Source organism: Eucyclogobius newberryi, unplaced genomic scaffold (assembly GCF_026437365.1).
Source record: "Eucyclogobius newberryi isolate DKJ021-1_F unplaced genomic scaffold, fEucNew1.0.hap1 SCAF_407, whole genome shotgun sequence".
In the NCBI taxonomy this organism is placed as follows: Eukaryota; Metazoa; Chordata; class Actinopteri; order Gobiiformes; family Gobiidae; genus Eucyclogobius; species Eucyclogobius newberryi.
The window spans coordinates 31920-43807 of NW_027316065.1; the positions used below are offsets into that span (position 1 = coordinate 31920).

General features: G+C 50.5%; 1 protein-coding gene across 1 annotated transcript in view; it reads left to right on the plus strand.

The window, feature by feature from the left end:
• The window catches only part of LOC140379326 (neuronal-specific septin-3-like), a gene marked incomplete at its 3' end in the record, with an annotated part of 40502 nt that extends 28844 nt beyond the window's left edge, over positions 1–11658 (plus strand). The window contains exons 3-7 of the mRNA XM_072464190.1: positions 3528–3609; positions 3821–3958; positions 7909–8026; positions 8097–8192; positions 11562–11658. Of these exons, the coding sequence (XP_072320291.1) occupies positions 3528–3609; positions 3821–3958; positions 7909–8026; positions 8097–8192; positions 11562–11658 (531 nt within the window). The remainder of the gene's footprint in view (positions 1–3527; positions 3610–3820; positions 3959–7908; positions 8027–8096; positions 8193–11561) is intronic.
• Between the last annotated feature and the right edge of the window lie 230 nt (positions 11659–11888).

Consider the following 11888-nt stretch of genomic DNA (forward strand, 5'->3'; position numbering starts at 1 on the left):
AAAACGCAACGAGGCAGACGGGCTGGACGTAAACTCCGAGACATTGTCTGACTCCATCGCCACCACAGACATTGTTGATTCATTTCTCCCTGTGGCCCTCAGAGGCAACTGTTGTTGTGATTTTGGGCCTTACAAAAATAAATTGATTTGATTTGATTTGATTTGAGAGAAGAGAGGGACAAACAGGAAGTCGGTTCCCGCCGTAGTCATGGGTAACGTCAGGTCCCTTCAAAATAAAATGACGGAAATAGCGAGCCTCATGCGGTCCCAGAGGATTTATAGGGACAGCAGCGTCTTGATTTTCACAGAGACCTGGTTAACAGCAGAAATGCCAGACTCTATTGTAGGTTTGGACAATTTTCATCTGCTGCGGGCGGACAGAACGAGAGAATGCGGGAAGAAAAGAGGTGGAGGTCTGGCGGTGTATGTGAACAGGAGCTGGTCCAACCCGAACACTGCACAGTGAGGGAGCAGCTATGTAACAAGGATATTGAACTATTGGCTATTGGCATGAGGCCATATTATCTGCCCCGGGAGTTCTCACATGTGATTTTGATCGCAGTCTATGTGGCCCCGTCTGCCAATGCTGAAAATGCTTGTGAAGCACTGCTCTCCTGCACTTGTAGGCTGCAAACACAGCATCCACAGGCTCTCTTCCTCATCTCTGGTGACTTTAACCACGCTCCTCCCTCTTCTGTCCTACCAACATACACCCAGTATGTTACCTGCCCCACCAGAGAGAATAGAACATTGGACTTGTTTTTTGCCAACACCAAGGAGGCTTATTCTTCTTCCCCCCTCCCTCCTCTGGGCAGCTCGGCCCACAACCTTGTACATCTGAGGCCTGTGTATGAACCCATCGTGCGCAGGCAGCCTGTGGTGTCCCGTGAGGTGAGGATGTGGTCTGCTGAGAGCGAGGAGGCTCTGAGGGACTGCTTCAGCACCACTGTCTGGACTGAGCTTTATGACCCACATGGGGAGGACATCAACACAATCACAGAGTGCATCACGGACTACATCAACTTCTGTTTTGAGAACATTGTTCCCTCCCGGACGGTGCGGTGTTTTCCAAACAACAAGCCATGGATTAACCGTGAACTGAAGGCTCTGCTGAAGGAGAAGAAGAGAGCCTTCAGGTCAGGGAACAAGGAGGAGCTGAGGACTGTGCAGAAGGAGCTGAGGAGGAAGATCAGGCAGGCTGAGGCCGGCTACAAGAGGAGGATGGAGGAGCAGCTGCAGCAAAAGAACATTCAGGGAGTGTGGAGGAGCCTGAAAACCATCTCGGGCTTCAAAATCCCCCCTGCCCAGACAGAGGGGGATCTACAGTGGGTGATTGATTTAAATGCTCACTTCTTGAGGTTTGATCAGTCACCCGCCCCTCCCCCTGCACAGCTGCATGCTCCCTCTTCCACAGCTGGACAATGCCCTGCATCTGTTCCTCTTCGCTTATCTGCCCCGGACCATCAGCTCCCCACTTCGCCTGGACTCACCCATCCCCCCAGCACACGGTCCCCCTGCCAACCACTGACTGTCACAGCAGCACAGGTGAGGAGTGAGCTGAAGAGGATTAAAGTGAGGAAGGCAGCAGGACCTGATGGCATCAGCCCCAGGCTCCTTAAGTCCTGCGCAGATGAACTGTGTGGAGTTATGGAGCATGTCTTCAACATGAGCCTGAAGCTGAGGGTGGTACCACAGGTCTGGAAGACCTCCTGTCTGGTACCTGTGCCCAAGACACCGCGCCCCAAAGACCTCAACAGCTTCAGGCCAGTGGCTCTCACGTCCCACCTGATGAAGACACTGGAGCTGGTCCTGGACCACCTCCGCTCCACCGTGAGCTCAGCCATGGACCCGCTGCAGTTTGCATATCGTTCTGGCATCGGAGTGGAGGACGCTGTCATCTCCCTGCTGCACCGCTCTCTCTCTCACCTGGAAAAGCCTGGCAGCTCTGTGAGGATTCTGTTCTTCGATCTTTCCAGCACCTTCAACACCATCCAGCCGCTGCTCCTGAGGGACAAGCTGGAGACGGCTGGTGTGGAGTATGACCTGGCAGAGTGGATCCTGGACTACCTCACAGACCGACCCCAGTTTGTGAGAGCCCGGAACTGTGTGTCTGACACTCGGACCTGCAGTGTGGGGGCGCCCCAGGGCACTGTCCTCGCGCCCTTTCTCTTCACCCTTTACACTGCAGACTTCAGACATGACACGGACAGCTGTGTCCTGCAGAAGTTCTCTGATGACTCTGCCATCATCGGACTCATCACGGACGACGATGACGAGGAGTACAGAGGACTGGAGCAGGACTTTGTGGACTGGTGTCAGCGGAACCACCTCCTCATCAACGCAGGGAAGACCAAGGAGATGGTGGTGGATTTCCGCAGACGCCACCCCACTGCCCCCTCGCCAGTGAACATCCAGGGACGGGACATTGAGAGAGTGGACTCATACAAGTACCTGGGTGTTCATCTGAACCACAAACTGGACTGGACTCATAACACAGACGCACTGTACAGGAAGAGCCAGAGTCGGCTCTACCTCCTGAGGAGACTCAGGTCTTTTGGAGTGACAGGGCCACTCCTGAAGACCTTCTACGACTCTGTGGTGGCATCAGCCCTCCTGTACGGTGTGGCCTGCTGGAGCAGCAGCATCACAGAGAGGGAGAGGAAGAGGCTGGACAGAGTCATCAAGAAGTCCAGCTCCGTCCTGGGCTGTGCTCTGGACTCGGTGCAGGAGGTGGGGGACAGGAGGGTCCTGGCTAGATTCACATCTATGCTGGACCATGAGTGTCACCCCCTGCAGGACACTCTGTCCCCTGCAGGACACTCTGTCCGCTCTGGAGAGCAGCTTCAGTGAGAGACTAATCCACCCTCGATGTGTGAAGGAAAGGTTCCGTAGGTCTTTCCTTCCTGCTGCTGTCAGACTTTATAACAAAAACTGTTAGTACTGCACACTCGCAATACTGACCTAACCTAATACTGATGTGCAATTCTGTCATATGTGCAATTGCTGTTGGAATTCATGTGCAATTCATGTGCAATTACTGTGAAATTCATGTGCAATCTATGTGCTGTCGTGACACATATTCATGTGCAATTACTGTCGTGATCACATGCAATGGTATTTATGTATTTATTTATTTGTCTAGGGGAGTTTTTATTTATTTATAGGAGATCTTCTACTGAAAGTGTTTTTCAGACTTCCTATAAGTGATCTGTTCTTCTGTATCTACCTCTGGATCTACCTGCGTTGCACCAATGAAATTTCCCCATGTGGGACAATAAAGGAATATCTCATCTTAGTTATATCACGTTAAAGTAACTTTATTCTTACATCTCTTGGTCCCATGAATGTCACTGTGTTTGTGGTTCAGGAGTAGAACCAGGCTGTGATTGACACAGGTCAACATCTGTCCAGAAAAGTACAAGTATTTGAGTACAAGTATTTGAGTACAAGTGTTTGAGTACAAGTATTTGAGTACAAGTATTTGAGTACAAGTATTTGAGTGGGGCTGCTGTGCTTGTGCTGTGCAGTTATCGAGGAGAAGGGCGTGAGAATGAAGCTGACCGTGGTGGACACGCCCGGCTTTGGAGACCACATCAACAATAACAACTGGTGAGCACAATATCTCAGTCCATTCATTGTGCACCGATAATAAGAAAGTATTTATTCTAAAAAACATTTGACACAAACCCATGACTTAATAATGTCTAAATGTGAGCTACACTCCACATACGTTCTTATATATTATATATTATATACTTTCATGTCTCGTCCATCCAGAGGGACATTTACACCATCATGTGATGCTGCTGTTGTCTTGCAGTTGGGAGCCGATCGTGGCCTACATGAAGGAGCAGTACGAGAAGTACCTGAGGGAGGAGCTGAGCGTCATGCGGAAACGCCACATTCCTGACACCAGGGTGCACTGCTGCGTCTACTTCCTGCCCCCGACTGGACACAGGTCTGACCACATCACCTGGGTCACTGCTTAAGCCATGTGTTCATCTTATAGTCGGATGGAATATCTATATAATGCTGTTGTTTTGAAATTATTTATATGTTTATTTGATTGGGACAGAACAAAATAACCTGCACAGGCGCTCAGAGCTCGCCACGCTCAGAGCTCGCCACGCTCAGAGCTCATTTAGAGACCTGGGGCCTCATTTATAAAAAAGTACATGAAATTGTACTTGAAAGAGTGCGTACCAGAATGGACAAGAATACTTCCCTCTTTCTAATCCCAACACACCTTCATCTATGGCCATGCAAATCATCATCATCATATTCATAAGGGCGAGACACGGGGCCACAAACCGAACGAGAAAAGTTGGAAAAAGAGGATTTCTCCGAGATAGAAACACTAATGGGCGAGGTGGAGGCCCCCAAGGCCCCCAACAGTCTTTAAACAGAAGCCTAACCCTATGTATAAGGTTATCACTGAGGGAGGTCTGTGACACAGAGGGAGGGTCTGTGACACAGAGGGAGGTCTGTGACACTGAGGGAGGGTCTGAGACACTGAGGGAGGTCTGTGACACTGAGGGAGGGTCTGTGACACAGAGGGAGGGTCTGAGACACTGAGGGAGGGTCTGAGACACTGAGGGAGGGTCTGTGACACTGAGGGAGGGTCTGAGACACAGAGGGAGGGTCTGTGACACTGAGGGAGGGTCTGTGACACAGAGGGAGGTCTGTGACACTGAGGGAGGGTCTGTGACACAGAGGGAGGGTCTGAGACACTGAGGGAGGGTCTGAGACACTGAGGGAGGGTCTGTGACACAGAGGGAGGGTCTGAGACACTGAGGGAGGGTCTGTGACACAGAGGGAGGTCTGTGACACTGAGGGAGGGTCTGTGACACAGAGGGAGGGTCTGAGACACTGAGGGAGGGTCTGTGACACTGAGGGAGGGTTTGAGACACTGAGGGAGGGTCTGTGACACAGAGGGAGGTCTGTGACACAGAGGGAGGTCTGTGACACTGAGGGAGGGTCTGTGACACAGAGGGAGGGTCTGAGACACTGAGGGAGGGTCTGAGACTCTGAGGGAGGGTCTGTGACACAGAGGGAGGTCTGTGACACTGAGGGAGGGTCTGAGACACTGAGGGAGGTCTCTGACACGGAGGGAGGTCTGTGACACTGAGGGAGGGTCTGTGACACAGAGGGAGGGTCTGAGACACTGAGGGAGGTCTGTGATACTGAGGGAGGTCTGTGACACTGAGGGAGGGTCTGTGACACAGAGGGAGGGTCTGTGACACTGAGGGAGGGTCTGAGACACTGAGGGAGGGTCTGAGACACTGAGGGAGGGTCTGTGACACAGAGGGAGGGTCTGTGACACTGAGGGAGGGTCTGTGACACAGAGGGAGGGTCTGTGACACTGAGGGAGGGTCTGTGACACTGAGGGAGGGTCTGAGACACTGAGGGAGGGTCTGAGACACTGAGGGAGGGTCTGTGACACAGAGGGAGGTCTGTGACACAGAGGGAGGGTCTGTGACAATGAGGGAGGGTCTGTGACACTGAGGGAGGGTCTGAGACACTGAGGCAGGGTCTGAGACACTGAGGGAGGGTCTGTGACACAGAGGGAGGGTCTGTGACACTGAGGGAGGGTCTGTGACACAGAGGGAGGGTCTGTGACACTGAGGGAGGGTCTGTGACACTGAGGGAGGGTCTGAGACACTGAGGGAGGGTCTGAGACACTGAGGGAGGGTCTGTGACACAGAGGGAGGTCTGTGACACAGAGGGAGGGTCTGAGACACTGAGGGAGGGTCTGAGACACTGAGGGAGGGTCTGTGACACAGAGGGAGGTCTGTGACACAGAGGGAGGGTCTGAGACACTGAGGGAGGGTCTGTGACACAGAGGGAGGTCTGTGACACAGAGGGAGGGTCTGAGACACTGAGGGAGGGTCTGAGACACTGAGGGAGGGTCTGTGACACAGAGGGAGTCCATGATGGAAAACACCGTTCCTCCATCAGGGGGCGTTCAAGTGCCTTTATGCGGCTGTGAAAAAAAGAAAAAGCTTACTTTTTTATAAACAAGCTCTTTGTGGAGTCCTTTGGCCAGTTGGGGCTTGTCTGCAGCGTGGGGTCTTTCTAGACTTCATGACTACAGGCCTGAGGCGCTGACGTCTGTAGTTATGAAGTCATTTGAGCGCCTGGTCCTCCCCCACCTCAAGTCCTTCACCTCCCCCCTGATGGACCCCCTGATGGACCCCAGCAGTTCTGTAGACGACACGTTCAACCTGGCTCTCCACTTCATCTTGCATTATCTGGACGCCAGGATCCTGTTTGTGGACTTCAGCTCTGCATCAACACCATCTCCTGCTCTGCTCCAGGAGGGATCAGAGGCAGTGGGTTCAGCTGGGGCAGAATGTCTCAAACACACGGACTATCAGCACAGGAGCTCCACAGGGTTGTGTACTTTCTCCCCTGCTCTTCTTCCTGTGCACAAACTGCTGCACTTCCATCTGTAAAACTGATCAAGTTTGTGGACGACACCACCATCATCACCATGACGACACCACCCTCATCGGGCTCATCTTGGACGGGGATGAGTCCGTCTACAGGAGGTGGAGTGGCTGGTGTCCTGGTGCAGCGGTAATAACCTGAAGTTTAACGCCCAGAAGACAGTGGAGATGATCGTGGACTTCAGGAAAGTGGGAGCCACCATCAGCTCCTCATCAAGAAGGCCCAGCAGAGGATGTACTTCCTGCTGCTGCTGCTGAGGAAAGACAAGCTGCCAGTGGAGATGATGGTGCAGTTCTACACGGCCATCACCTCCTCTATCACCTCCTCCATCACCTCCTCCATCACCTCCTCCATCACCGTGTGGTACACTGGAGCCACAGCCAGGGACAAACAGAGACTACAGCGCCCTCTGATGAGAAGGTGTTCGGCTGCAGACTTCATCTCTGCAGGACCTGGACGTCTCCAGGACTCTGGGACGAGCAGGTCTGATCACTGCTGACCCTTCTCACCCTGGACATGGACTATTTGAGCCACTCCCCTCAAGCAGGAGGCCACTCCCCTCAAGCAGGAGGCCACTCCCCTCAGGCAGGAGGCCACTCCCCTCAGACAGGAGGCCACTCCCCTCAGGCAGGAGGCTACTCCCCTCAGGCAGGAGGCAACTCCCCTCAGACAGGAAGCCACTCCTCTCAGGCAGGAGGCTACTCCCCTCAGGCAGGAGGCAACTCCCCTCAGACAGGAAGCCACTCCCCTCAGGCAGGAGGCCACTCCCCTCATGCAGCAGGCTACGGCCCATCCGGACCAGAACCTCCAGCCTCAAGAGCAGTTTCTTTCGATCTGCCCGTTGGACTCGTGCCACTTTAAGTTATTCAAACCAACAACCATTTATTGCACTGCTTATTTTTTGCACTGTTCTAATCAACTGTAATTTGTGTATTTATCCTGACCAAGTCTATTTGATTTGTAAATTCTAAATGTAATGCATGCCCTTTTGATGTATTTTGCTACTATTATTATTTGTGTTGTATGTTGCACTTTAATGGTAATGAACCCCTTTCTGATTCTGATTCGTGGTTGCATGATCCTTGCTAATGAAATAAGGCCTTATATAAATGTGTTGTTTTGCCTGTTTACATTCGAGTTGAAATTATACTATGTGAAATACCTGTGATGTGTCCAAAATGAACTAAAATAGCCTGAATATATATATTTGCGTTCAGATTCTAGAATGTGGTAATGCTTCGCCAGAAAAGGACGAAAGACCATTTTTTTATATTTTCATATAAAAGACAACATTTGGAACGTGACATTTTATATTAGTAAATATATTATTAGACTCCGCCCTACTGAAGTACATATCCTCAATAGTAATGTCCCATACTAAGCTTACAGAATGGTTTAATCTGTTGTGTGATACAGTACAGTCTGGTGCATTATGATGTGGCTCTGTGTCTGCGGCAGGTTACGGGCCATAGACGTGGAGTTGCTGAAACACTTGGGGAGCATCGTTAGCATCGTGCCGGTCATTGCTAAAGCCGACACGCTAACACTGGAGGAGCGGCTTGACTTTAAGCACAGGGTGAATCTATCTCTACCTCCGCTGCTTCTGGTCTGCAGTGGCTCACGTTAACCATCTGCTCCTGACACAGATCCGACAGGACCTAGCGGCTAACGGCATCCAGGTCTACCCCCAGAAACAGTATGACGAGGACCCAGAGGAGCGCATCCTCAACAGCAGCATCAGGGTGAGCAGCAGCACCTCAGGGTGAAAAAGGGACAGAACACAGTCTTAAATGGACCAAACACACAGCTTTAGAAATATAATAATAACATAACGGACCAAGTTTACCATCAGAGCCCAGAGGTAAGTTGGAATACTAACTTAAGACAACAGCTCATCCAACTAAACTGGATGTTAGCTAAATCTAAACTAGATCTAACCGAAGGCTCTGGTCCCAATTCATCTTAGAGTTCTTTGATTTGATTAGGTTAATGTCGGCCTGATTCTCCGTGTTCAGGTCCTGGCTCTGGGTCCAGAGGCCGACCTCTATTGCGTGACCAACTTACATCAACACAACCTAACTTATGTGTTCTTAATATATCAACATGAAATAATACCTGAATTCAAATTTTAAATCATTCGCAGCCATTCTCAGCAATTTACAAAAAGACATTAAATAATTCCAAGTTTGTGTGGCTCTGAGATGTTGCTAAAGCTAGGGTAAACGGGAAACTACTTCCGGTCTCTCCTCAGCTTTTTCCCTACAGGAAGTCAGCCATATTGTATAAAATCCAAACCTTGGTCATAAGACAACCAGTTTAAGATTGTAACATCTTTGTTTAGTTTGTATCTTTTGATCAGCTCCTTCCATGTTGTAAGAACAGATTTCACTCAAGGATTCTCCACCTCCTCCTCATGACTCAAGCGACTCATCTGCAGTAAGACCTGTACAGGAACCCCCGGCACCACATGACTCTCAGTATAAGACCTGTACAGGAACCCCCGGCACCACATGACTCTCAGTATAAGACCTGTACAGGAACCCCCAGCACCACATGACTCTCAGTATAAGACCTGTACAGGAACCCCTGGCACCACATAACTCTCAGTATAAGACCTGTACAGGAACCCCTGGCACCACATAACTCTCAGTATAAGACCTGTACAGGAACCCCCGGCACCACATGACTCTCAGTATAAGACCTGTACAGGAACCCCCGGCACCACATGACTCTCAGTATAAGACCTGTACAGGAACCCCCGGCACCACATGACTCTCAGTATAAGACCTGTACAGGAATCCCCGGCACCACATTACCCTCAGTATAAGACCTGTACAGGAACCCCCGGCACCACATGACTCTCAGTATAAGACCTGTACAGGAACCCCTGGCACCACATGACTCTCAGTATAAGACCTGTACAGGAACCCCCGGCACCACATGACTCTCAGTATAAGACCTGTACAGGAACCCCCGGCACCACATGACTCTCAGTATAAGACCTGTACAGGAACCCCCGGCACCACATTACTCTCAGTATAAGACCTGTACAGGAACCTCAGGCACCACATGACTCTCAGTATAAGACCTGTACAGGAACCCCCAGCACCACATGACTCTCAGTATAAGACCTGTACAGGAACCCCCGGCACCACATGACTCTCAGTATAAGGCCTGTACAGGAACCCCCGGCACCACATGACTCTCAGTATAAGACCTGTACAGGAACCTCAGGCACCACATGACTCTCAGTATAAGACCTGTACAGGAACCCCCAGCACCACATGACTCTCAGTATAAGACCTGTACAGGAACCCCCGGCACCACATGACTCTCAGTATAAGACCAATACAGGAACCCCCGGCACCACATGACTCTCAGTATAAGACCTGTACAGGAACCTCAGGCACCACATGACTCTCAGTATAAGACCTGTACAGGAACCCCCGGCACCACATGACTCTCAGTATGTTTCCTTTGAGCTTCATATTCTGGGTCACACCAGCAACGCTCTGATCTGAGCTGGAATAAAGTAATTTTTCAGAAAAGATAAACCCCAATTTATTTTGATAATTGTAGAGTTTTAAATCGGATAAGAATTTTTTGCCTTGCCATATAAATCTTGAGATTGTTTACATCAAACGTCGTTGGGGATGGAAATCAGAAGAGTCTGTAACAGAAATCTGGATAAAACATTCATTTTCATAGTTTAAATTCTTTGATTTAGACTTAAAGGCGGTATGGACGATTTTTCGGCGATTTGAGAACGCAGGCGGAAGTGCTCATGCCACTCCCCTGTGCACATGCCACTCCCCCGTGCTCATGCCACTCCCCTGTGCTCATGCCACTCCCCCGTGCACATGCCACTCCCCCGTGCTCATGCCACTCCCCCGTGCACATGCCACTCCCCCGTGCACATGCCACTCCCCCGTGCACATGCCACTCCCCCGTGCTCATGCCACTCCCCCGTGCACATGCCACTCCCCCGTGCACATGCCACTCCCCCGTGCACATGCCACTCCCCCGTGCTCATGCCACTCCCCCGTGCTCATGCCACTCCCCCGTGTGGACTGATACAACACACACGTGTGTTTGTTTATTAGCGCGACGGATCACATCGCATCTCTCGTCTCCCATAGATTTCTGTCCACTTCTGCGTCAGCTCGAACTGTCTTTCTCCGTCTTCATTTTGCCCCGTACACTGAGGGAACATTATTATGATAGATCCATGCGCTTAGGCACGCGGAAACGTGGGGACGAGCCTGACGCGGCTGCAGGTGAGCGGTAGGTGCGTTTTATGATTGACACGTGGCAGGACAAATGATTTATCCACGCCACGAGGAAATATGATAAACAATTTGCTGAAAAAAATCGTCCATACCACCTTTAAGTATGGGATAAGAGCCAAATGTTCATGTAATATGAGGTCATTAACATTTTTGGACATTCCATTTGTTTCCAGACACTGGACCAACTTCTTGGTTCATCACATTGGGTATGGAAATGTCTAGTTTGGTCAAATACAATAGAATATCATCTGCAGCAGGCAATTTAATGTTCCATCCCATCAATTATAACACCGTGAATTGATTTAAGATTGTCAAGTATATGGGCAAATCTTTCCACATGCAAAGCAAACAGGAGGGGAGACCAGGCACAGCCCTGTCCCACCCCTCTTTTATAAAGCGCCCTGATATACTTTTTTATTACGTCGTCTAGTTGAAATTTGTTCAGCACTTTAAATAATTAATACCAACAAACAATCCAGAGTCTTCTCAGCGTCCAGACATTATTTCATTATGACGTCGACCCACATTTATAATACTTTTGTCTGATGAAGAGCATGTTCTTATTTCCCATTGTGTGTGTGTGTGTCTGTGTCTGTGTCTGTGTCTGTGTCTGTCTGTGTGTGTTTGTGTCTGTGTGTGTGTATGTGTGTGTGTGTGTGTCTGTGTCTGTGTCTGTGTCTGTGTGTCTGTGTCTGTGTCTGTGTGTGTGTGTATGTGTGTGTGTGTGTGTGTGTCTGTGTCTGTGTCTGTGTCTGTGTCTCTGTGTCTGTGTCTGTGTCTGTGTCTGTGTGTGTGTGTGTGTGTGTGTGTGTGTGTGTGTAGGAGTGCATCCCCTTTGCTGTGGTGGGCACTGACAGGGAGCACCAGGTCAATGGCAACAAGGTCCTGGGACGCAAGACCAAGTGGGGCATCATCGAAGGTGCGTCCAACTCTGCATCAAATTACACTTACTGACACCCGCTGTCACCCGCTGTCACCCTCTGTCACCCTTTGTCACCCTCTGACATCCTCTGATACCCTCTGACACCCTCTGACATCCTCTGTCACCCTCTGACAGCCTCTGTCACCCTCTGTCACCTTCTGTCACCCTCTGACACCCTCTGTCACCCTCTGTAACCCTCTGTCACCCTCTGACACCCTCTGTGACCC